We start from the raw sequence: 26,436 nt of genomic DNA, 5'->3' as shown, positions 1-26,436 counted from the left end.
ATTGTGTTTTTTAATTTAGTACATGCATTAGTAGATGCAGAATTTAAAAAAGTAGTGGAAAAAGTATTTGTCAGAGGAGCAGAGGGAAGTGTAGAAGTGCAGCAAGTTAAACAGAAAGGACAATTGTCTTATATTCATTCGTTTATTCATGCAGGACAGTGATGAAGTTTAGAAGTTCATAACAGCTTTATTTATCTTATCTAACTCTTCGCATGGGGTAAAATTGCTGGCAGAAGGACTTGCCATTACTTACCTTCAGAAATCACAACTTCCAGCACACATGATGACGACGATGACGACGACGACCACCACCACCAATACTCTGAGGAGCATAGGGGACGATGCGGGACACATACACTGCTGTACTAGGCAAGGTCCTAGTGGAGATGGTTTGCCATTGCCTTCCTCCGACCTTAATGAGGGTGAATGATGTTGATGATGATGAAGACGACACAACAACACCCAGTCATCTCGAGGCAGGAAAAATCCCTGACTCCGCCGGAAATCGAACCCAGGACCCCATACATGGGAAGCGAGATCTGGAATGAGGAAGAAGGGAGGCAAAAGTGAAGAAATTGTGTCAGGAAGTGTATGAATTTGAGCACTGTACCAGATCAAACTCGGAGAAGATGCAAGGAACAGAGCAGGAATTAAAGCTGGTTAGAGCAATAAGAGAAAAATTAAAGGTGGCAACTACTGCAGATAAGGAAAAGAAATAAGTGGAGAGAGAGAGAGAGAGAGAGAGAGAGAGAGAGAGAGAGAGAGAGAGAACAGAGTTGAAGGTATTTGGTGGGGTGGGGTGGGGTGGGGATGAATAAGTAAATAATAATAAGAATTTTATTATTCTTATTGTTACCTTGCACACCAGTATAGGAAATAAGATAGAGGATGGAGTTAGGCTGTACTCAGATTAAAATTACTTTGTGATTAATGTTAAAGGAAGTCGAGTGGTAGGGACCAGTAGCTATCCAATTGTACTTCTTTCTTGAGCGCCATATGCTCGATGTGTTGCTGTTTTTTTATAGGTATACACAATGCCTTGTGAAATGTGACTGGTTTAATGCTGGCAACTGTCACCCACCACTGCAATCAATCAATCACAAAGTAATTTTAATTGGAGTATAAGAGGGTGGGAAGACAAGATAAAATGTTGGAGATAAGTTCCTATCTCCATAATTCAGGAAATTGGCGCTGCACGAGAGGTTCCAAATGGCCCACATGGTATAGCAGTTGGATCTTTCGAGTCTTGCTCTAGTATGGACAGTAGCTACATAGTGGACAGGCCAAGGGCAGACAGTTCTTCTATGTCCAATCATACACTCTGCCAATGTGGTATGCTTTTCACTGCAGTAGACAGCTTTTAATGGTCACTTCTCTGCCATTTTTAATCAGGGCCTGCACATGTATGCAGGACACAACACCAGTAGGAAGTGCCCACTGCAGTGGATTGTGTGCATTTGCACCCTCAGGACTGATTGAAAACTTCACTTTTTTGATCATTAACAGCTGTCCACTGTATTGGATGCTGTGCGTCTAGGTGTAACATTGCAAAGCGATATGGTATGGAATGAGCACGTCACATTAGTTGTAGGAAAGGCAAAAGCTTGACTTCATTTTATTGGGAAAATTCTGCAAAGTGTGTGTCGGGAAGATGATGCTTTTTTTCATGAGTCACTATTGTGGAAGTTTAGAGAAAGTGCATTTGAGGCTGACTGCAGAATGTCAGTGTACATTTTGCCAATGTACATTTTGCAGAAGGATCATGAAGATGAGATGAGTGAAACAGGAAAGGAAATAACTAGTTTTAGATGTGGTTCCCTCTGCTATGGACTGTATGATGGCTTGTGGAGTATGTATGTACATGTAGATTTACATGTATGTGGGTAATGTTAAGGAAAGATAATCATTTCGGGGTTTTACTTGAGAAGGTTTTAGCTGCGGTGGTATAATGTATTAAGGCACTGAAGTTCTGGGTGATAGTGAGTAACAAAAGGCAAAGTTATAACCGTTGCGTAAATTTTTTTCTGTTTCCATTAAGGTGTTCAATTCTTTCTTTCATGTCATTGTTTGACACATTTATGGCCTTTTTCGTGTGCCATTATCTAAAATATGATGTATTCTCCATAAACTGCATTAGTACTGACAAAGTGTTTTTTGCATGTGCCCAGTGATGAAAATTTGAAATCAACCAGCCTGAAATGTATTTGTGTATGATTCGTAGTCTTCATGTTCATAATAAACGTAATTAGATAAATATGTTAACTGCTTTTTTTTTCTCCAGATTTCATGGCTTTATACCTGCAAAATGGATTCCTTCGGCTGCTAATGGACTATGGTTCTGGAACAGTATTAGTTGAACAAAATCAAAAGCTAACTGATGGAAAACCTCACTTCATTGATATTCTTTGGAGCAAAACGGTAATAAAATTATTATGACAGACTCCTGGATAATCATAATTAACATATTTAAGGATTGAATTGTATTGATGCCATGATGTTTCTATCACTTGAGTAAACATTGCTAAATACAAGTTAAGAATTAAATGCAGCAGAGAATAAACATATATATTATTTTTGGCAAGCATTGAAAACATCATTTGGAATACATGTGCCCAAGGCATATTCGAAGGGGGAGTTGTCAGGAGAGTAAATCAGAGATAGCACATTGGTAAGCAATGTACCAGCTTCTGTCACGAGATAAAGACAGAGTGAGAAGTAAATATATATTATGACAAAATTAATTAATGGTGCAATTAAGAATTAAGACAGAAAACTGCAGAAAAGAAAAGAAAAAGAAAATATCGTAATACATGAAAATAAAAAGTACAATCTTATGTTAATCTGAAACAATTACCCCTACCCATCCCCTACCTGTGCAATAATTCACACTGCAAAAGTTGCCCCATGCAGCAACCCACTACTACTTACTGCAGATCCAACACTAGCAAGTCTTATGATATTAAAAGGCAGAGCAGCTTGTGGAGCCAGACTTGTTTATCAGCTACTTGTGTACAGTGTGCAATTTTCATATAGACATGACCACCACTGAACAGACGAAGCGCATAAATGGGCATAGGAGAACAGTCCATCTTAGGTACACCCAGTAGCCAGTTGCTGAACATGCTCCACTGCTAGACTCGAAGGACCTGAATGCTTGCTACACCACACAGGCTTATTTGGATCTCCCCACCACACCAGGTAAGTTTCCCTGAACTTTTCACATGAGAACTTGCACTCCAACACATCTTTAAAGCCCAAAACCCTCCAGAACTTAATCTCCTTTATCTGATCCCCTCCCTCACTTTTTTTTTCATTTTCGTTTACTGTGGCTTCTTTTTTCTATCCTAATTCATAATTGCACTATTCATTTCTCTCTCCCCATCCCCCAAATCTGCTAATCTATTGTTTCTTCTTGTTCTGTCCTTACTGTCTCTCTGATTCCTTCCACTAATATTCATCTACACTCGTTGTCTTAAGTGGTGGTTCCCTTTCATCCTGAGGCCTGAATGACTGAACTTCCCTTTTAACACAGCCTTTCCCGACCAACCAACCAACCAACCTCATCACTCCAAGAGAAAGTATCTATGAGTTAGGAAGTATGTAACTTTCATGTATGTCGACCAGAAATATTGTATAGTGTTCACAGTAATAACCTAGTTATTTTTCAGAGCTACAGAGGCTTTTTATGCAAATAAACATTGCACAACAAAAAAGGGAAAAAATGAAAAGTTTAATTTCTGTGTCTCAGTTTTAAAGACAAACTATCAAAAGATCAAACTAAGTTCTGTGTGAAATCAAACCATGGAAAATCTGTGCTTGAATAATGACAGTAATTTGAAAAGATAGATTGCTACACACCATATAGTGGAGATGTTGACTTGCAGACAGGCACAACAAAAAGGCAGCGAAACAAGTAAGCTTTCGACTGAATGGTCTTCCTCTGGAGTAAACAACTCACGCACTCACACAACCTCTGGAGTGACACACACACACACACACACACACACACACACACACACACACACGTCGTCCACTCCAGAAGGCCTTTTGGCAAAAAGCTTACTTGCTTAGCAGTCTTTCCATAGTGCCTGACTATGACTTAACATTTCCAGTAAATTGTGAGTAGCAACTATACTTTTCATAATATTCTCAAAGTTCAGTGTGAGTATTATGTGACTCAGTAGAATGTTGCTTGTTTCAAAATTATTGCATTCCATTGTAAAATGTCCATAGCAATAGGAAGCAGTCTACAAAAGTTTTAAATCTCCTTAAAAAATTTCTTATGAAATGAGGGTGCAGTATTATAAATTTAATATTTAATGGGTGCCTTTTGGTGAAATAGGATGTGTGGCAAATTTGTGAATGAATGACATAATTTAATGAAGTTATAATGATGTTTCTTAAGTACCCTTGCCTTGTCCCTCAAAAATGTCTGTTCACTGCACACACACACACACACACACACACACACATTCCTGCCCAAACTGACATTTAGCTTTGCCGAAAAATAATTTCATATGTGCATGCTCTTTCATGTAAATATGGCTTTAAATTAAATACGTAAATCGTAAATGATTTCTGTGATCTATACATACACTGAATAATCAAGTGAGATTTGACTAAGCACTTGTAATATTTTTGGATCGGTGTTTTAAGGTCAAAACTTGTTATTTGGAAACAAGCAGATCAGATTAAAGCTGTATTGGACTGGATGAGAAATCTTTTTTCCTTTTCCCCCTTTAAATACTGGTGCAACATGTGGTTGTAACTATTGACCACAGGGTTGATTTCAGAAAATACTCCTCTTCTAAGAGGAAAATTTGATATGGCTTTCGGTTTTGTTGCTCTACACCAATGTTGCTTTCATTGGTATTTAAGGGCTCCTTACTTGTTTGTTATTACCATACAATTTCAAATAAAATTTTAGTTGTTGACCACATTCATAGTGATTTCTTTATTTATTTCAGACTATTGAGCTGGATGTTGATCATTGCCAGATGAGCTCATGTGTGTCTTTTAAAGCTCCTGTACCACCAAACGAATATCTCAATGTGAACGGCCCATTGCAGCTGGGTGGAACTTTTACAGACCTAACTGTGATTGGTGCAAGACTAAACTGGAGTAATTTACCTGTAATGGAAGGTTTTGGTGGCTGCATTCGTAACCTCACATTTAACGGGAAGGTGAGTAATATATGGATTTTACCAATTACATTTCATCCATTAGTTTAAAAATTCTTCCTTTTATATTATCTTTGCCCAAAAGAACTATTTGGAAGGCAGTTGTCGTTATGGTTGTCCTGAGGAAAGAGCTACATATATTAATGAATGTGGTTTATTTCAAATGTATTTTGATAATGTAATGCTCAACAGATGCTTCATGACAGTAAGAGCAGATAGCTAAAAAGAACATTACACTGACAGCAGTTACTTCGAAGTTTAATGTCATTGATACTTTATTTGTGGAAATGGTGTCGAAGGAGTCGGTTTATTTCTAGACTTGTAAGAACTGTTTGGTAGAGCAGGACTTGAACCCAGAACCTCGCCCTTTTGCAGACAATCTTTACTAACTGAATTATCTAGGCGCACCTCACATATCCTCACAGCTTTACTTCTGTCAGTACCTCTCCCGTACTTCCCTAATTTCACAGAACCTCTCCTGCGTGTCTTACATGTCTAGCACCCCAAGAAGAGGTGATATGGAAGAGAAATGGCCCAAAGGGTTGTTTCCTGAATGAATCCTTCGTTCTTCAGTGGGATGTGCACTGTTTTGAGCTTTCTGCATGTCTGGTCATCTGCAAAATAAAGGATATGTCAGAGAGGAACCTGAAACAGATGCACAGTTTCAATATAGCTGAAGACAGGGACTAGGGGAAGTTTAGGGTAGGTGGACTGTGAGGACAGTGGGTGTGGTAGAACAACTGTTATTACCTATGCAGTTTAGAGGAAATGGAGCAGGTGCAGGGGAATGAAAATGGTACTACTATTGAAACTACTATTGAAACAGTTGTTGAAGTTATTGGTGTTGTGATGTGCACCACAGGCGAACTGGGTGTTGAGATGGTGGTTGCCTCGAGATGGTGGTTGCCTCTTAGTTTCACAGTGGGCTGTCATGCGGATAGACAGCTGGTTAGTTGACATACCAATATGCTATGCCACAAAATAATGGCAGCATTCCTGTCATGTGATGACATTGCTTTTGCATGTAGCCCTACTTGTAATTCAATAGAAAATATCTACGACTCGACTGATGCAGGAAGTGGTGGGTGAGCAGGTTTATGGAAAAGGTCTTGCAGTTAACTCATCCCTACAGGAGCAGGGTAGGCAGCAAGTACGACAAACTTTAGAGCATGATAGTTCAGGTGAGTGAGAGAATGTTAGTGAGGGAGAGGAGGGTTATTTCTGTGTGTATCATCCCCCATCGCAGAGTCACAGGAGACGTAGTACAGTATAAACCCACTTTTGCATTCATGGAATTAACATGTTCCCATTGTTTACAACATTTTTTATCACTCCTGTCAAATATTTTATGTCCACAGTGTTAATTCACATTTGATTTTGCGTCAACATATTTATAATTTTTCCGGATTTAGGCTTTATGAAAAAATGCTTGTGGGGGGGGGGGGGGGGGGAAACTGATGTAAAATGATGCTGGCATGATGTTGGCCATCAAGTAGTTTAACACCAGAGTGCTCTACTTAGTGGTTTTAAACTGGTAAACATGTAAAAGTTGGAACTGTTCATGTTGCATCTCCTGCTACTGCCATTCTCTGCTCTGCATGGTGGCTGATAGGAGTAACTGGGTTCGTACAAATAAAGGTATCCTGACCAATCACAACGCTGTCCAAACTGTCTCTACAGCGCATGAGCAGTTCTGTGATTGTTGTAATTGTCGTCACACCTCTGTCGAACCTTATTTAGTGTGTTCTGTCTCTTATCTGCTTGGAGCGCTAGTTGGCACCTTCATTCAGTTTGCATTGTTCCAATGTTTTTGGTTTAAACACGGTGTGAATTACATGTATTCTCATGCTGAGCAAAACATGTTTCAGGGATTTATTCTCATTGTTAAGAGCAATATTTACATATGTATTTTTTGTGATGTTACACAAGAAACGTGTGAGTGATCGTTTGCATGTGTGGGGTTTTCTACATAACTAGGAAGCACAGTACCGGATAACCTCAAAAAGACAACTACGGTTAAAGAGATGCAGAACAACACATATGCAAACAACTCGCGAAATACTTGCTTGAATATTTGCACTTGATATGGAGGAAAAAATTCTCGAAAAGCACTGTGATAACCTTAAAAAAATGTGTAACTGAAGCAGCGTTTCATTATTTAAATAATGAATGACAGCTGCAGGCATTCCAAAAACATCTATAATGACATGTGAAATTGAGTGAAATGTTCCTGCTTCCCAGTTATCAGTTCCCATATCAGCTGATTTATTAGATAATAAACCATTGTTAGATAATAAACAAGTCCCTGACATGAGTATTTTGACGCCTGCACATACATAAAGTGTGAAAATGCAGGGGGTATCCTATACGTAACTTTTACAGCTTAAAATGTTATTTCCCATGATTTACAATTTCCCACATTTTACACAATTTTTTGAAGTCTCTTGAAAAGTGTAAAAGCGGGGTTACGTTGTGATTGAAGCCTGAATGAAAGAAGAGACAAGCTTGTGTCTGTATATGTGTGTATGGATATGTGTGTGTGTGCGCGCGAGTGTATACCCGTCCTTTTTTACCCCTAAGGTAAGTCTTTCCGCTCCCGGGACTGGAATGACTCCTTACCCTCTCCCTTAAAACCAACATCCTTTTCTCTTTCCCTCTCCTTCCCTCTTTCCTGATGAGGCAACAGTTTGTTGCGAAAGCTTGAATTTTGTGTTTATGTTTGTGTTCGTTTGTGTGACTGTCGACCTGCCAACACTTTCATTTGGTAAGTCACATCATCTTTGTTTATATATATATATATATATATATATATATATATATATATATATATATATATATATATATATATATATATATATATATATATATATATATATATAGACACACACACACACACACAAAATTCGAGCTTTCGCAACCCCTGGTTGCTTCGTCAGGAAAGAGGGAAGGAGAGGGAAAGATGAAACAATGTGGGTTTTAAGGGAGAGGGTAAAGAGTCATTCCAATCCCGGGAGTGGAAAGACTTACCTTAGGGGGGAAAAAGGACAGGTATACACTCGCTCACACACACACACACACACACACACACACACACACACACACACACGCACACACACATCCTATCCATCCGCACCACATGTCCATGGCCTTGCTGCCACAGAATCACAATTGCCCTAATGTCTGGACACCTATCCAGCACTCCTTTCCTTACATTTGTAAAGGCCTTATATATATAATGCTGTCACAGATATTGATTTAGTGGTTTCAGTACATCTTTACTTCTTTGTAGAATGGAGAGACTAAGCATTTCGTACTTTTCTTCCAGACATACAACTTGGGCATGCCAGGTGATGCTAAAAATGTGGATCCTGGATGTAATCGTGGGTTAGCAAAAGCTGTTTCATTTGGAATTAACACCAATTTCCTTGTGGCGATACTAATATGTATTGCAATATTCCTCAGTAAGTATACTACTGCTGCACACATTTTAAATAATGTTAACAGAAAAGTAGAATATGCCATAGAATAAAAAAATTGAAGGGGTTTGGCGTCATTGGTTATTCTTAATTTGTAAAATATTTGTTTGCAGTTATATACTTCTCTTGCTTATAAACAGTAATTGTAACATATGATATGTTGTCCCCTTGAAATTAATAGTGAAATAAATTTGTTTCAGTTCTGATCCTGGCAGTAGTTGTGCAGAGACGCAAGTCTGATGACATGTATAAAGACACAGATGACATCAGAGAAAATATTATTAATTATGAGGATGAGGGAGGTGGTGAGGGTGATATGACAGGTTATGATCTGAATGTTCTCCGTTTCATGTATGATGGACAAGGTCCAAATGACAAGGCTCCTGTTAAGGAAAACTTGAAGAAGAGAGGTAACATTTTGGTTTTTCATTGGCAAAAGTGACACAGCTGTTCAATTTCTTAGTCATTGGTTCCATACAAATGTTGTTAATTTTTTACTGAAATAATAATTTCGATGTACTTTGTCAACAGCACCAGATGAAGTGCCAGATATATGTGGATTCTTAGATGGGAAGAAAAAAGTATGTGACAATGACCCAGAGAGCACACCTTTTGATGATGTCAGACATTATGCATATGAAGGTGATGGTAACTCATCAGGCTCATTATCATCATTGGCATCTGGTGAGTAGAGGCTAGTGTAATTACATTTCGTGGTGTCTATGAATATTAAATGAAACTGCAACAGTTGTTTAATCCATTTTCATGATTCTAAAGTTTCATTGTGGTAGCTCTAATAGTTTTTCAACAAAAACTATTTAACATAACAACTGTATACTGATGATTGTTATATGAATTTGTAAATTGAAGAATGCTGGGCAGGAAGTTGCATGTTATGAGGAAATGATTTTTAACACTTTGACAATGAGTCCGTAAGGCCGTTGTGTTGTGCAACCCAGGTGCCAGTTATCGATTGGAAATTGAAAACTAATTGCAAGAATATCTAGTTACCTTCCCTTTGTCAAGTGATATCATTCACTTACAGAATCCAGCATAATTGTAGTGTCTGATGGAACCAGTACATTTTTATGTTGTTGTTAGACTTGTGTACTACTCTTTCTTAAAATTTTTGACACCAACATCTCACAACTTCTTAAGTCACGGAAGATACTCATATTTCATGTTCTCTTTATGGCTGCAACCAAAACTTGCATTATTAAGTATGAGAACAGGAATCCTAATTAAAGAAAATAGCCAACATTTGATGGATTTAGCAGAAAATGGATTTCCAGCGACAAATTCAGCAACTGAGGAGCAGCTTCCAACTAGAATGCTTCAAAATGACAAATTTTACAAAATCTGATGACAAAGCGAGTTGGAAGGATACAGTATGTTCTATAAGAGTTACCAATTGCTCAAGTCAGCCTATATTTTAAAAAAATTTGTGCTTTCTAGCTGTTACTGTTTTCAGACAATTTGTCCATCGTCAGAGTAATTTTATCAGTTGTTGAATATTTAGAATGCTATGATGTCCTACAGTGGGCAGGAAATTTAAATTGAGGTATATTCAAAATGAAAGTCAAGGATAAATTAAAGTTACAAAGTGAAGAATTAATTAATGGTCCAGGGTACCATTAGAGGAGGAGGGGTTGAGAACTGGTTGTGTTGAGATTGCAATAGATTTATTTTCATGTCAGAATGCTGCAAAATGTTATTCAAGAAAGTATAATCCATGGCTGCAACTAACATGTAATACCACGTATTTTAGTCTGTAAATAAGTTTCTTATCCTGACAGTACTTTTAACTTTTCTTTGTTGTTGTCAAAATTGTTATTAATCAGATGATTTAAAGCGTCACTCTTTTGCAGTGTGTGTTGATGTTTGAGGTACCATACATCCATAGTCTCCCCCCTCAGCAGTAAGCCTCATGTGTCTTGCCTTGCGAGGTGCGTTTTATTGGCAGCACATTCAAGCCTTTCCTACATGTGTTCTGTGAACCTGCAGTGGTAGGGTGGAGTAGTAGTGTTCTGTGTGCATTGCAGCTGTTAGATTGTGTTACTGTCTAATTCTTGTGTAAGCTGATTGTAGTGAGAATGCTAACTATTGCAGAGAGAGTGGAGTTACTGGAAGTAGTTTTCCATGCAGGAGGAAACTTAATAGAGCTTGTGAGGCATTTTCCTGCTTTGAGGTGTCCACACTGTGACACAGTAAGCAAATTGCAAACAATAAGTTCAGTTCATGATGCACCACAAACTGGTAGGCCCACAATTTTACCAGAATGGAAGCTTGACGACATTTAGGGCATCGTGTTGCAGAGTTCAAGAAAATCAATGAGGAGTTTATTGCAAGAGGCTAAAGTCTCTCGTATGACGGCACATAAGGCATTAATCAAAGAATCAAGAGTGTATGCATATAGGATTACAGCTGTGCAACTATTACATTATATGAACCATATGAAGCAAATAGTGTATTGTGAATGTTTACAGTGATTTGTTAACATACATGGAGTTGCTGATTTAGAGTGAACCTTTTTCAATGATGAGGCTTGGTTTCATCTATCTGACTACATTAATTCGCAAAATTAGTCACCAGAAAATCCACATGCCTTAACAGAAATGTCATTGAACCCAAAGAAAATGGGAGTGTGGGTTGCCATAATGTGAGCACGAATTATAGGGCTGATTGTTTTTGATACTACCATCACTTCAGATGTCTATTGTTCCAGGATAATTTGTCCATTTATTGCCCTCCCAAATAAAAATGAGATAACACTTCTGCTGATAGTGCACACCAGTACCTACAACTTTTGGACGAGATCTTTGGGGACAGAGTAATTACGAAAGGTCTCTGGCCCCTGTGCTCACCGGATCTGTCTCCACCCAACTATTTCCTTTGGGATGTGGCTAAAGCATTTGTGTATCAGTATAACCCAAATACAATCGATTAAAAGAAGACAGCAATAATTTATTATCTGCATTTGATTACATGTGAAAGATCAGTAAAGGTGTTCACAAATAAATGTAAATATTTTGAACTATGTGTTCAAGAAAGAAGAAAACATTTCCAGCATCTACTGTGGTATTGATGAGTATAGGGTATTTAGTAGTAATTAATATAATTAATTAATTCCATTGTTTTAATTGTAATAATGTTGAACAACTTTTTGTGCTCTGCAAAGCAAGACACATGGAGATTGCCATTGTGGAGAGAATTTGCAAACACACTGTAGATCAAATATTAACTGTCGAGTATTATTTTAAAAAATGCTATACGTCAACTTTTTTGGACCAGAAAGCTTCAAAGTGTCACACAGGAAGGACAAACTCAGGCCTAAAATACATGGGTTTAGTTGTGAGGTGCAGCCTTGAATTATTCTTTAATTCTATGTCATTCAAGCCAATACTGATTTACATCCATTAGAAAACTGGACACTCAAAATGCTTCAAAAAACCAAAACTATTGAGGCACAGGGGCTGTTACAATAAATGATCCTTAATTTTATATATTGGATGCTGGGGGGGGGGGTTGCCTTTCAAATTTGAGCTGAGATTGCCAGTGTTTTGTTTACAGTCATGTAAAAGAGCAAAATGAAGTAATACTGAGTAAAAGCTTGTTGAAGGTAACTGAAAATTATGCAGCCTGAAGTTCTATCAAACCCTACTGTTAGGTGTCAGCCCATACTCTTGTATATTGGTGCCGATGACTTCTGTTTCCATTCTTGCTAGATATACCATTTGTGTTCTTTCCCACATTTTATGTAAGGATATATATTTGACAATTGTTACTCCGCTTGGTATCTACAGTGTTCATTGTATCTACATCTCTGTTCTTACAATGTGTAGGTAGTTAAGTGTCTTTGGACAATTGCAGTCGGCTTATGATAATTCCAAGTTCAAGCAATCCCAGAAAAAGTTGAAGTAATTGGGAGATAAATTTAACAAAACTTTGATTAATCAAGATGGAATCAAGAAAAAATCAAAAAAAGCTTGTCACCAATAAAAATGAAGTTAAAAAAATAGTAGTATAATTTTAATAACATACTTCTTTGTAAATAGAAGCAGAAAGTAACAGGTAGAACTTTATTTTAGTGTTTGAAACAAAAGATCAGCAAATTGCTAAAAATATATATAAAAACAATTTTATTTTGTAAAAAAATTGATATTTCTTTGCTTCACTGTCTTCCAGTGTGCTTTGTAAGTGCATTGACTATTATCATCAAAGCTGAAAACATGGCATCATTTACTTCATTCAAAGGATGTACACGCACAACATTTTAAATGACATCAGAAACATAAAATCATCAAATGTTACATTTTATCCTAAGTTAGGTAGAAAGCCCCAAGTATTGTGGAAACCCAATTTAATTGCTCTGCTCTCCTGTTGTTGCACTGATTCTGTGGCTTCTTGATAAATCCACATTTCTTTAAACATTTGCTAATCATCAGGGTAATATCCTTCCATGCTTATATCAGCTTTAGTCATCTGAATATCCAAAGTGCTACCCAATACCATCATCACTTCTTTACAGTACAAAATTTTGAAATTCTGAATTATTCTCAAGTGAAGTGGTTTTAATTTAGAGTTGCTGTTTGTGGGGTAGCACATTATGCAGAAGTGATGGGTTTTTGTGAACTGTACAATTGTCCAGAAAAAGCAAGATTTCTGACTTCCATTTTCATATTTGTGTCAAGGCTCAACGCCCACTCATTGAACAAAGTTGATTTTAGGTTCTGAGATATATCTACATTCACTTCAAACAGCATGCAGCTTCTTTGCCATGACATTATTCATCTTTGAAAGCCAATATTCAGTCACAAAGACACTCAAAAAATGTCCCATTTTATTGTATTGAAAGCATCAATGGATGGTAACTTGCCAGCAGTCATACAGGTCAGTGAGTCAACCCAAACTAATGGTGAACCTCTCAGTGCTCAGATTAATAGTGAAATATTTAGCCTTTTCTTTAGATGTATAACTTCAGACATTTAAGTTTCTTCCTCTAAATTGACTAAGCTTCTTCCATAAGCATTCTGCAGAATGTGGAAATTTACTATGCCAGGTCCTTTTCCTTCCTCCATGTGTGTCATTTTCAGCAATATAATATTTCTGCTTTAGTGTTGTTGACAGTGTGGATGGTAGCATCCCAAAAGTTTTCACTGCTTACTTTTGTTTTTCTCTGCATACTTTTGTTTTTCTCTGCATACTTTTGTTTTTCTCTGCATACTTTTGTTTTTCTCTGCATACTTTTGTTTTTCTCTGCACACTTTTGTTTTTCTCTGCACACTTTTGTTTTTCTCTGCATACTTTTGTTTTTCTCTGCATACTTTTGTTTTTCTCTGCATACTTTTGTTTTTCTCTGCATACTTTTGTTTTTCTCTGCATACTTTTGTTTTTCTCTGCATACTTTTGTTTTTCTCTGCATACTTTTGTTTTTCTCTGCATACTTTTGTTTTTCTCTGCACACTTTTGTTTTTCTCTGCACACTTTTGTTTTTCTCTGCATACTTTTGTTTTTCTCTGCATACTTTTGTTTTTCTCTGCATACTTTTGTTTTTCTCTGCATACTTTTGTTTTTCTCTGCATACTTTTGTTTTTCTCTGCATACTTTTGTTTTCCACTGCAGCCCATGGCCTCAAAAACCTACTTCTTTTCTATTGGAATCAAACACTTTGACGAATTTGAAGTCATAGTACAAGAGGTTTATGTACTGTGCTCTAGTGTACTATGTGTCATTCAGTAAACAACGTAGTATCAGGAAGAGTTGAATGATGACACAGTTCAGTTGCCAAGTGTTAGTCACCAATTTAAAGTTACAGCATGTTTGGAGCATCACTCTGTGTGGACAATTGCTTCTATTTCTCAAGTGTAACGAAATATGTGGCATTTATTTGATTTACAGAGGTTGTTTGTAGGGGCCATATAATGAGTTAGATTTACTAAGAAATTTGATATGTTGAGGTTCAGATTAGCAAGAGTTTACTGGATTAGTGAACTTACACAAATGTTCAGCAAACAGTGGAAGAGAGACAGCAATTATCCTGTGTAATTGAGAAACCAGCCTGTGCAAACACAGACAGAATATAGTAGATAAATGACAGATAATTGTTAATGAAATTGGGAACATATTCATGTTTTAAAGTTAGGATCAGTTTGTCAACTCTAGAACTCTTTGTATGAATGAATGACTGTCCATTGACTGGTCTAAATGCTTATTTGTTAAAATGTTCGTGTTATTTATCCAACAGCAGCAGTTATTGCAGCTGTACAGTTGAATGTATTACTGAGAAATACCAACATCATTCATTTTGTTGCTCTTCATAGTAACCTTATAATTGATTTAATGGTGTGACAATGATTTGTGTTAATGCCTTTCTGGATATTACAGGCACAGATGATGGCGACCTCGATTTTGACTATCTCTCCAGCTTCGGCCCTCGTTTCCGTAAATTGGCTGATATGTATGGCGAAGAGCCTAGTGATGAGGAAGATGATACTTTCCACAATCCTGCATCAGAATCGTGGTGCTGAAACAGGGATTTGTACTGGCTGGCACAGCTAGTAGGGACCATGGGTGCAACTGTATGGCAGCAAGCTCCAGTGAACTTCAGAAGCTGGTGGTAAACAAGGGCCAGCCGGTAGTTTTTATCAAGACTGACAAGCATCCTCTATGGTGCTGCAGTTGTACTGAAATGACATATCATTTCAGTGATAACTAACATAAACTTTCTGTGTTATAAATTATATACTACTTGTGCAATAACAGATTGCATGTTTTAACGTCTGATGCATAAGAAGAAACAAATGATGAGAAGTGTCGGGTACATTGAATGAAGTGCCAAATAGTAAGTAATTGCGGTTTATTACTTGTGAAATATGAGGGCAAAACTGCTGTGGAATAATGGTTGTTATTTTTAAATGTTACATCATTTGTGTTACTGGGATGTCGCTGCAGAAAGTAATCCAAAAGCTAGCAGCAGATTTTGCTTGTAAACATTCCATATAATTATGTTAACTGCACAACTCAAATCTTCATTGTCCTATGTAAGACAGTTAAAGTACATGTGTAGAACACTTGACTGTGAGACTCAGTTGTGAAACAGTGTTGTTAAACTAAAAAAAAAAAAAGAAAAGTCAAGTGTACTCAAGTATTGAAGAAGTTTCTGTGAATGTTGGACTTGAAGGTTTGTTCTTGTTTTTATGTTTACAGGCGATATTAGGAAAATATATTTGTATTTAATGCTGTTGTGCACAGCCACATCAGATTTATTTTGTGATCATTCCATAGATTGAATGCTTTATTAATTTATTTAATGAATGAGGATTAATGCAGCTGAACTGACTGTGATGACACAAATTACAAACTTTTATGTTAGGAAGTAATAGTATTTAAGGCACAAGATTCGGTAAATTTTGTTTGACTGAAAACAGTATTTTATATTGAAATATTAGTTAGAATGCTGTATGCTTTGATAAAAAGTTGAATTTATCATATTTGCTGTGTGAAAGTGTTCTATTGTACTTAAACCGGAAGACGATACTGTGATTTTTTTAATAGTATGGAGTGTTAATCAGTAGCATGTGATGTTCATTTGCATACCAAAGAAATGTGACAGGTAACTTGAAGGTATCTTTAAAAGGTTTCATACATTTCAGATTCACAGTGACTGTACAGTCCTGTCATAAACATGCATAAAAAGAGATGTGGACTAGTTTGAACACTCTAGAAGATTTTTTAAGACATTGTTAGTGAAGTACTATCCTTTGTATTACTGTGGGGAGAAATACTGCAACGGTCAAGTTTATAACAGTGAAGAAAATTATTGCTCTGGAAATTCAAAATCAAGTGAATGATTTCCCTGTCATCAGTACTTTCACAGCGGAAAAAAAGGCCTTTGTAAGAAGTCTGAATTCATGTGTTGGGTAAAATACACTTTTTCCCAGAATAATGCCTGGTATTGTTTCATTGTGTCAGTACTATGTTTGCAAGTGATGAACAACTGATACGTGTTACATTTGTAATGCATATGTTTCCTCACTCTGTTGTCTAGGTAGTTCTGGAGTAATTGTTAAGATTCTCACAAAGTAAAATATTGCTATGTGCCTTTTACTAGCTTTGAGACAGGCTGGATAAGAAATATCATGCAGCAGTTCATAATTTCATTTTCTACTGAAGAAAGGTAAAAAACTATCATGTGAGAGAGAGAGAGAGAGAGAGAGAGAGAGAGAGAGAGAGAGAGAGAGAGAGAGAGACTGATTGATTGATTGACTGAGTCTGTGATTACAAGACAACTCTGAAAATTTTTATGAGGGCATAAGTTTGTAAACAGACATTAGAATACAAGGTTCTGTGAATTAAAGTATGCCCATGATAATTCACATTTTCAATGAAGCACCTTATAAACTGAAAAATATGATAATTATTACATTGACAAGTGAAAAGAAGGCCACAAGTGTTGTGAGTTTTTGATTGTTACCGGAATTTGTGTATGGCTTTGTCATTCATAATAATTAGTATAAAAAGGCCTGTAGAATTTAACTATTGTTTCTACATATGATAGTTTAGCATACACAGTCACAGCATATCGTGCAGCATATATTTGTGTGCACTTGCAATTTTTTTAATGGAAGTTGTGTGATGATACCAAAAATTTAAATATATGCTTTAAAACTATATTTGTGGGCAGTAATTAATTTTTTTTTAAATGGTTGCTCCAACTAACTTTGACATAATTGAGAGGAAAAAATGGAATGTAATCAGTTACCTACAGGCAGAATTTCGAAAGTAAAAGAATCAATAAGTTACTGTTATTTTTAATTCAAAGGCATGTTACTGTTGTATATTGTAATAAACAGGGATGTTAAGTACTAAATTGAGTATTCTAATAATGTACTTTCAGGATCACACTAATTCATTGAGTTATTTTGGTAAAAATGTGGGCAATGTTTATTGATATTTTTCTGCAAGAATTCTAATTTGAGTACAAATATTTACATTCACTAATTTGTTGCAACTTGGTATAAATATAGTATTATTATTATGATGATGGTGACAGTTACTATGGCAAAAATTGTTGAAATATTACATCTGAACACAGTAAAACAAGTAAAATTAATAACTGCTTTTGTGAGAAATTATTTTTGAACTAGTTCAGGTGCCTGTAATTAGTTGACTGTACTTTTGAATCAGTTGACTTGAATCTTAATACACAATTCTGCTTGTTGCAGAGAAAGTAAATTTTACCAAGTAAAGTAGTGTTTTCAGCTACTAACAGTGAATTAATTTAAAACATATGTCAGGAACTTCTGTCAAATTTTCCAGCATTTAATTGTACGTACATTCCAATGGAAAGGACTGACACACGTTATATATATATATGATGATTTTATGTACTATTTAAAAAAAAGTGAAACTGATTTACTACCTTGTTGTTATTGTTTTAAGTTGTACTTTCCCATCAAATAGATTGCAGTTTTGTTGTAGGTCATACAAGTTGTACTTCACTGGAAATTGTGGTTCAGTTCTGAATTTGGCAGATGTATTTTAATTTAATCTAAATGCGATTTATATTTTAAGTCTTAAGATGTAAGCCAGTGCCATCTGCAGAGAATATGTTCTTTGTCTTTTGAATATTGATGCATACACAGAGAACTTGCTCTAGTTGTAAGTTTCCACTTGTAATACCACATTTTAACAGCTTTTTAAAACCTGGCTGTCTTTCACCTGTCAGTGCATGGAGAGAGAAGAAATTTGGACAAAAAATTCACACATCATACTTATGAAAACACATTAGCATTATAGGGGCCAAACTGTCAGTGCTAACAGTCCAGATCTCATGTTGTGTGTGTATATGGGTATTCAGATTTAACATTTTGTGTGTGTGTGTGTGTGTGTGTGTGTGTGTGTGTGTGTGTGTGTGTGTGTGTGTGTGTGTGTGTTAGAAGAATGCCAGACTTGTTTACAACTGACCTGAGTGTGAGTATTTTATACTGTAAATGTTTTGATAAATAAGAGTTGTGAAGTTTGTCTTGCTGCTAATATTGCAGTATCTTCCTGTGTAATCAGCGATATGGCACGCAGTAGTGTAAAGGAAATTCACGAACGCATTGTTTTTGTAATAAGCGTGACTGCAAATTGTCCTACAGTTGTCCCATATTTTGTACTATTGTCACATAACTCTGAATGTTTTTCATGTATATTTAAAAAAAAGTGTGCATATTGTAAATTGCCTTATACAATGGCCTGTCTCATTAATGCATTTATTTTAGTACTGTAATAATAAGTCATTGTGATTTGTAGTTTTCTTTTCTGTTTTACACATCCCTCTCCATTTATTTTACTCAAAAATATTACTGTTCTCCATCAAAAGTGTAGTTCTACAGGAAGCAGCAGAAAGAAATCCTTCATTTGGAAAGCTAATAAATACCATAAAAAACATGACTTCCATTTTGAGAAGTACAGAGAATGCCATTTATGTCAACACATTTTTAACAAAATGACATTCCATTCCTGGCCATGAAATTGATAGGCTAATTTAATTCATCTCAATTGTTATTCATGCACTTAAGAGCCTTTTGAGGTGTACAAGTTGCAACTGTTTGTGGTACTGTCTCCTTTGGGTACATTGTATACCTGTACTTTGAGATAAACCCTTCCCATCCACCTCATAGAAAAAGTTCCTGGAGGGGAGGCGTGGGGGGGGGGGGGGGGGAGATGCAAATATGGGCAACAAAATCCCCACCAGACAAACATGCCTAGGAAATATTTCTCTCAAAAGTTAAAGGTAGCCGCAATATGTGGGATCTGTTGCATGATCTTGCTGAAGCAATACGTCTTCAGCACCATGGTCATAATGATTGTTACTTAAAGTGGGCTGGAAATGTTATTAACAGAATAAATACTGTGATTCTTCAAGCTTTCCCAGCGGATGTGTTGTAAATAGTCTTCACGGATTGCTGCCGCATCATTTTGTGCAAATTCCACAATATTTCCTCAGAACAACTGTGTGATATCTTCAGGTGGTTCAACCTTGCTGGTGGCTAGGTACTACTGACGGTATCCACACGTTGACGCCCCATTTTTTGAACGCGCCTGCGAAGAATGCGCGGGCACAGAAATTGCACATGCGCAATGATTTGCAGATAGATGGTGCCATATTCAAACTCCCTCTGCCGAAAATAGCAGCGAGGCTCACCTGCGCGTGTGCTGTATGCTGTGTTTGCCAACAGTGCAGCCAGATGTTACTCAGCAACAGCCGTACCAACATTATGATGGGCCTGCTATCAAAGAATCTTGATTCTCGGAAAGATAATGCTGGGGATAAAACTTCTGTCTTTTCATAAATCATCTGATGTCGTGTATTCAGACAGTGTTCCACAGTTGCTGACTTTTTTAGTTGACAATGGCGTGAATGATGCTGATGTTCATCGCAGCATTCTTGTACCGTGCGGCATGTCTGGCCTATATACGCTGCCCCACATTGACAAGGCATCTTGTATACACCACATTTCTTCAGGACAAGGTCATCCTTAACTGAACCCGACAGGTTTCTCAGTTTTGCAGATGCTTGAAAAACACACGTAATTCCATATCTTCCGTGGACTCTTCAGATTCTTGATGACATGGCACCAAAATACAGCACAGAGGCCGAAGCTGTATCTTCATTCTGCTCCATAGATTGAACTCGCCCGGGCTTGAATGCATTATGTATCTGTCTCTCAGAGTAACTGTTTTGTCGGAACACTGTCTTCAAATGTTGTATTTCACTCGACAGGCTTACAGGGTCAGGTACCACATGTGCTCTATGAACTAATGTACATAATGCACTACCGCATTGTGCAGGATGATGGCAGCTTGTGGCCTGCAGATATAGATCTGTATGTGTTGACTTGTGGTAGACGCTGTGTCCCAAGGTTCCATCTGCTTTCTTTTGTACCAAAACACCATAAAAGGTAAAGTACCATCTTTTTCCACTTCCATTGTGAATTTTATATTCGAATGGAGTGAATTCAGATGCTGAAGAAACATAGTCCATGTGGCCACATCACAAATGTATCATCCACATACTGCAGCAGAAAACAAGAGGGTTTGAGAGTGGCTGACTGTAGTGCTTTTTCTTCAAAGCCCTCCATAAAATAATTGGCCACCACAGGAGATATAGGGCTTCCCATGGCGACACTGTCCACTTGTTCAAAATATTGGTCATGAAATAAGAAGTATGTTGAAGTAAGCACGTGTTTAAATAATGATACTATCTCTTCCTCAAACTTGTTGCTAATGATCTCCAAAGAGTCCTGTTAGGGCACCTTTGTAAATAAAGACACAACATCGAAACTTACTAACAGATCTGATGATTGCAATCTAAGAGTTTTCAGGTGACCTATGAAATCTTCAGAGTTTCGAATGTGATGGTCGCACTTGCCTACAAGAGGCCCCAATAGTGAGGTCACATATTTGGCAACAAAATAAGTAGGTGCTCCTATGTTACTTCCAATGTGGCAGAGAGGAACCCCATTCTTATGGATCTTGGGTAGGCCATAAGTCTAGGAGGAACTGAAGCCTGTTGACTCAAATCCTTTGTGACTTTTGCTGGAATCGAGCTCTTCCTGATGAGTTCCACAGTCTTTCTCTGGATCCTACCTGTTGGATCACTTCATGAGTATGTTCGAGAAATGGGGCGGATACTGTCAGTTGTACCTAGCCACCAGAAAGGTTGAACCACCTGAAGACGTCGGACAGTCGCTCTGAGGAAATATTGTGGAATTTGCGCATGATCTGGTAGCAAACCAGTGAAGACTATTTACAGAGTAAATAATGCTGTTCACTGTAATTGACAAAAATGTGTGAACTCAACATACCAAAATTAAAAAGGCAAAGTACACTTTCACTACGGTATTTTATGCTGCATGTTGGTTCCATAGATCAATCTGGAGCCAGTGTCAGGAGTTGTGCATGTTTAGTGCGCCGAACCTTCTAAGATTTGAACACACACACACACACACACACACACACACACACACACACACACACACACACAAATCTCTTCTTTGTGGAGATGTATTCACAAATCTCTCTGCAGAGTTCTCACACTTCTGTTAGATAATTTTAATGCCAATGTGCATTTCTCAATCAAAGCCTTCATGACTATCACATTTCCCAGTCCTATTGCAGCAGGAGGATGACCAGGAGATTTATATTTCAATGCAGAATCAATTTGCCTGAACTTTGATACCTGAAGGTAAATCATTTTCTTATAAGGAACACTCTCCTCTTGTTGAAGAGCAAAGCAGATGCAAAATGTTTCCTAACTTCCTATTGGCAATGTTTTATAAACTCAACTATAAATGCTTAATAATCTCCTGACATGCCATGGGTACACTGAAAGCAGTACGTACATTGCTGTGCAATGATATGCTCCTCTCATAAGGGTTAGGTTTGTATCTCCTGCACTCTACATTAATGTTTTCCATGTGTTGGTTAACATTTTTACAATCTAACAGACAGAGGATCAGTTTTGCATACTACATTACTTAAAAAACTTATCAGAAGCCCTGTTCTTCAAAATTTTGCACAGATTTGTTAAAAATTTATGTTTCTGAAACCTGTTTAATAGGTCTGAATACAAAAATCAACAAATATTTGTGCGTGGTTGAAACTGTAAGCCAGCTGCAACTGAAACAACAGAGCTGTTAAGTGTGCTCCATCAGCTGACACACTGCTGCATTCTTGTGGATCAATTCTGGAACATGTTCTATAGGCTCAGCTAGTATAACAACACACACAAAAGATTTCTGCTCAAGTTTTGTGTCTCTGTTTGTGCTGCTTTACAATCAGTAAAGTTCATGACAGTGCACAATCCACTTCATATTAAAAGTATCATTCTGGAAGAACATGTGTAGTATGCAGACTCCCATTAAACGACGTGAGATTTGCAGTCCATAATAAGATTGTCTCAGATGATCAGTAATGCATACAAAAAGCACTACCCAGATAGTGAAGTTGTTATTCTCACATTTGTCCAACCAGTATTTTCACATTGCCATGCAGCTCTGGAAAGTTTCTTTTGAAATGACATTCTGTAACAATGATAAACTCTATTTAATGTCAGTAATGCAGATACTGATAACTAAGAATTTATATTAAGAACAAACTATTTTGGCACTTTTTAACTGTGTTCCACACGTGTGTTTCCCTATGGAGTATTTTCATACTGTGTATTAACAGCACGACACTCGGAGAAAAACAGTGCAGATTGTACATGATTAAGAAAGATTTTTATGGCTGTTAATACATTAAAATATTTGAAAGTTTCATTTAATGTAACTTTGTAATAAGATATCTAATACATAAGAAGGGCCTCCTTCCAAGAGTGTAACACCACCAGTGTATGTGTGCTACAGCTTCTGACCAATCATCACATTTGTGTTTTGTTTACATCAGGTTTATTCTTATGCTGAACAGAGCATAGCAAAGGATGAGGCCAGGAAGTTTAGGAAATGATTCCCACTTTGTAGTTAAGAAAGGCTGATGATGGTAGGAAGAATCCATATGGCACAGGCTGTGAAGCAGTTGATAAAGTGAAACACATCATGTTTGGGAGCATACTGTTTCTTGGCCACAGTATGGCAATAGCCATTCATGCAGACAGACACCTTTTTAGTAGTCATGCCCACATTGATTGTGGCACTGTAGTTGCAGCAGAGTTTGTAGATGGTTGCTTTCACAGGTGGCTCTGCCTTTGACCAGTTTAGAGATGCCTGTGACAGGACTGGATTTGGTGGTAGTGGGAGGAAGTATAGGAGACACCTTGCATCTAGGTGGATTTGCAGGGTTGTAAGACATAAGGCAAGGGGTTGAGAGCAAGGATGGACAAGGATACTGCATGTGTTGGGTGGGTGGCAGAATAACACCTTTCGCATTTTTGAAGTGACTGCTCATCAGTACGAATGTGATGACCATGGATGAACAGGTCATATGGAAGGGACTTCTTGGTGTGGAATGTGTGAGAACTGTCACATTGGAGACATTGTTGGTGGTTGGTAGGTTTGATTTAGATGAGGCAGGTGGCTTGTTGGGCTGAGGACGACAGATGAAGCAAATGGCAGGAGAATGTGTTGAGGTTCTGGAGGGATGGGGATAAGGTGTCCTCATCCTCAGTCCAGTTTGTGAAGATGTCATCACTCAGTCTAAATGAGGTTGAAATGTTTAGTTTACTGGCTGGTTTGGAAGGATTCCTGTAAATGGCCCATGGATAGGTTAGCAACCAATACTCCAACAAAGGATATTACTGTATCCTGCATCTGCAGGATGATACTGCAGCAACATAACATTAACAAGAGGAAGAAAAAACGAAAATAAAACTTAAGTCGCAAAGGAAATCTGCCATATACAACAACAAAACATAGTGCTCATACAGGTGTCTGCCAACAGCAATGTGTGTCAAAGGCTTTAGAAAGACTACGCAATGAAACGACAAATTGCCTCCGATGAGCATGACGTGACAGCTGTTGACATTAGATTTGTTTGAGCAGTCACGGACCGGCTGTTGTGCATGTGCAGTTGAGTTGCGTATGGGTTACCTTCTCCCGCTTCTGGCTACAGACGTGTGGTTGGGCGCCACTATCTAGTATTGCCCCAGTTCGGAAATATCGTAGATCCGGGGCTGATGCACAGAGCAGTCTGAGTTGTGGGGAAGTGGGTAGTCTCCACGTGACGTGTTTTTACGTTTAGTGATTTTGCTATTTCCTCTTCATTTATTACTCTCACATCAAATGAAAACAAAATGGATTTCTGTGGCCAGGAGCTATCAAATGAATTAAAATACGTTCACATAATTACAGAAGGCTAAAATATGTTATTATTTTCAGGTTTTGTTTTTACCTTTCTGACAGTCAAGCATTAATCACCTTTTTGTCGCTTTGCTGAAGAGATTTGGCTTTTATTAATCTTTTGTGCTGAAGCAGTCAATTTATTTGAAACGAAGTGTTTAATTTCACACTGTTGGCTAGTTTCAACTGTTCGCTGCATTTCAAGCTCACGTTTTCCATCTTCTAGCTCACATGGCATTATGCCATAATAAAGAACCAAACATAGGATAATACAGTACTGGTACTCAAGAAAATTTACATCCGAATCTGGACATACGAATGTGCACTTTAAGCCCAATTATGCATTATAGTGTGGTTCACAAAATTCCGATGAACTTGAAGTGTCCTCTGATGTCTTGTTTCTTGTGTGACGTAGTACAAGATCTTTTAATGTTTTACACGTACGAACATATGGGCTTCCTGTGTCACTGTAGCTGCCCAAGAGTGGTGGCGCCTGTTATCTGGCGCTCTCTGGCAACTGCTGAAACGAATCAGTTTCTAACAGGTCACAGGAAAACATTGCGGATGGTGGTTTGAAAAGCATTACTTTCAAAGCAAATTTCCTTTTACACAAGATGAACTATATGCGAGAATGTACGATGAATTTCTTAAATCACAGAGCGTTTGACTCTCAATTAAAAAGCAACTCTTTGAGGACGACCATCTAGAAGAATTTCGAGCCCAGATGATCAGACATTTACGTCGTTATTAAAAATTTTACTGGCACATTTGTGGGATATATCTTGAAGTGTAACATGCGCAAAAAATATCAACATTATATGTGGAAGCTTAGCTTCTCTTGCAGCTTATTAATCTTAGACACATACGATTGTATGTGAAACCTCTGTTTTTCTTGTAGCAACACTATGTATATTAATTTAAACCATCAACTTTTCTCATTTGTTTGTTCGCGTTATTTAAGAGTGATCTTGCTATTGGCTGACTACATCACGTGTCCTATGCTGTCACCAGCTGGCAAGATCACATGGCAAGAGCTATGACTGGCTTACAAAAGCGCGCCCCAATCTCGATTTCAATTCCTTGGAAAGTGACATTCGGTGTTTAGTGAAATTTCGAATTTGTATCTTTGTAACACAAAAATATGCAGCGTACATGTTGCTGCTGCACATCAAAGATCTTTCCAAAATGTCCCCCCCCCCCCCCCCCCACCCCCCCCCCTCTCCCAAGTTTCGTTTTCTAAAGTGTCGGGAAATTCTACGTCGACGTATAGAGCCATAAACATTCAGAAGAATGTATTTTCACCTGGGAGAAAGTATATTTTCAAATGAGAAATCCGGGAATTTTTTTTCCTTGTCCATGTATACACCTTGCTTGAGGGAGATGACATCAACAGTGACAAGTAGTGGGCTGGGTGGTAAAGGAAGTAGAACTGAGGAGAGACATGAAAGAAGTGGTTGGTGTCTTTTTGTTGGTGGTCAGGTTATGGGTAATAGGCTGAAGGTGGTGGTCCACAAGGGCAGAGCTTCTCTCTGTAGGGACACACTAATCGGCCACAATAGGGTGACATGGGTGGTTGGGTTGATGTACTTTAGGAAGCACATAAACCCAACAGCACCTAGCAGCCCTATCCTGTCCCCATTACGTCCTTGCACTCTCCCACAGGCAGCACTAGCGTCTTCCCCCACCCTTAACCTACTACCTTCCCCCCTTCTCCTCTGATACCCTCACTGTCATCCTCATCTAGATTGCTGCCCACAGCAGGTGTAATTGCAGTTGGGGCTTAGTGGTTTTTTTTGTGTGTGTGTGTGTGTGTGTGTGTGTGTGTGTGTGTGTGTGTGTGTGTGTGTGTTGTAGTCTGAAAGCTGAACACTTCTGGCTTGCTCTTTTTCCATCATTGTTATTGGCTGTGATTCAGCACCTTGTCTATGTGGTGACTAACAATCAATTTATATGGTT

The 26,436-nt window shown here is 37.7% G+C and overlaps 1 protein-coding gene across 1 annotated transcript in view; it reads left to right on the top strand.

Moving 5' to 3' along the window:
- Nucleotides 1–18,951, top strand: part of LOC126183283 (DE-cadherin) — a 624,501-nt gene extending 605,550 nt beyond the window's left edge. Inside the window, exons 21-26 of the mRNA XM_049925115.1 lie at nt 2,282–2,418; nt 4,968–5,183; nt 8,506–8,641; nt 8,857–9,066; nt 9,188–9,340; nt 15,041–18,951. Coding sequence (XP_049781072.1) covers nt 2,282–2,418; nt 4,968–5,183; nt 8,506–8,641; nt 8,857–9,066; nt 9,188–9,340; nt 15,041–15,183 — 995 coding nt within the window. The 3' untranslated portion in view covers nt 15,184–18,951. The remainder of the gene's footprint in view (nt 1–2,281; nt 2,419–4,967; nt 5,184–8,505; nt 8,642–8,856; nt 9,067–9,187; nt 9,341–15,040) is intronic.
- Nucleotides 18,952–26,436: the final 7,485 nt, after the last annotated feature.

This window comes from Schistocerca cancellata, chromosome 1 (assembly GCF_023864275.1).
Source record: "Schistocerca cancellata isolate TAMUIC-IGC-003103 chromosome 1, iqSchCanc2.1, whole genome shotgun sequence".
Lineage (NCBI taxonomy): Eukaryota > Metazoa > Arthropoda > Insecta > Orthoptera > Acrididae > Schistocerca > Schistocerca cancellata.
This window is presented reverse-complemented; position numbering and strand designations above follow the sequence as displayed.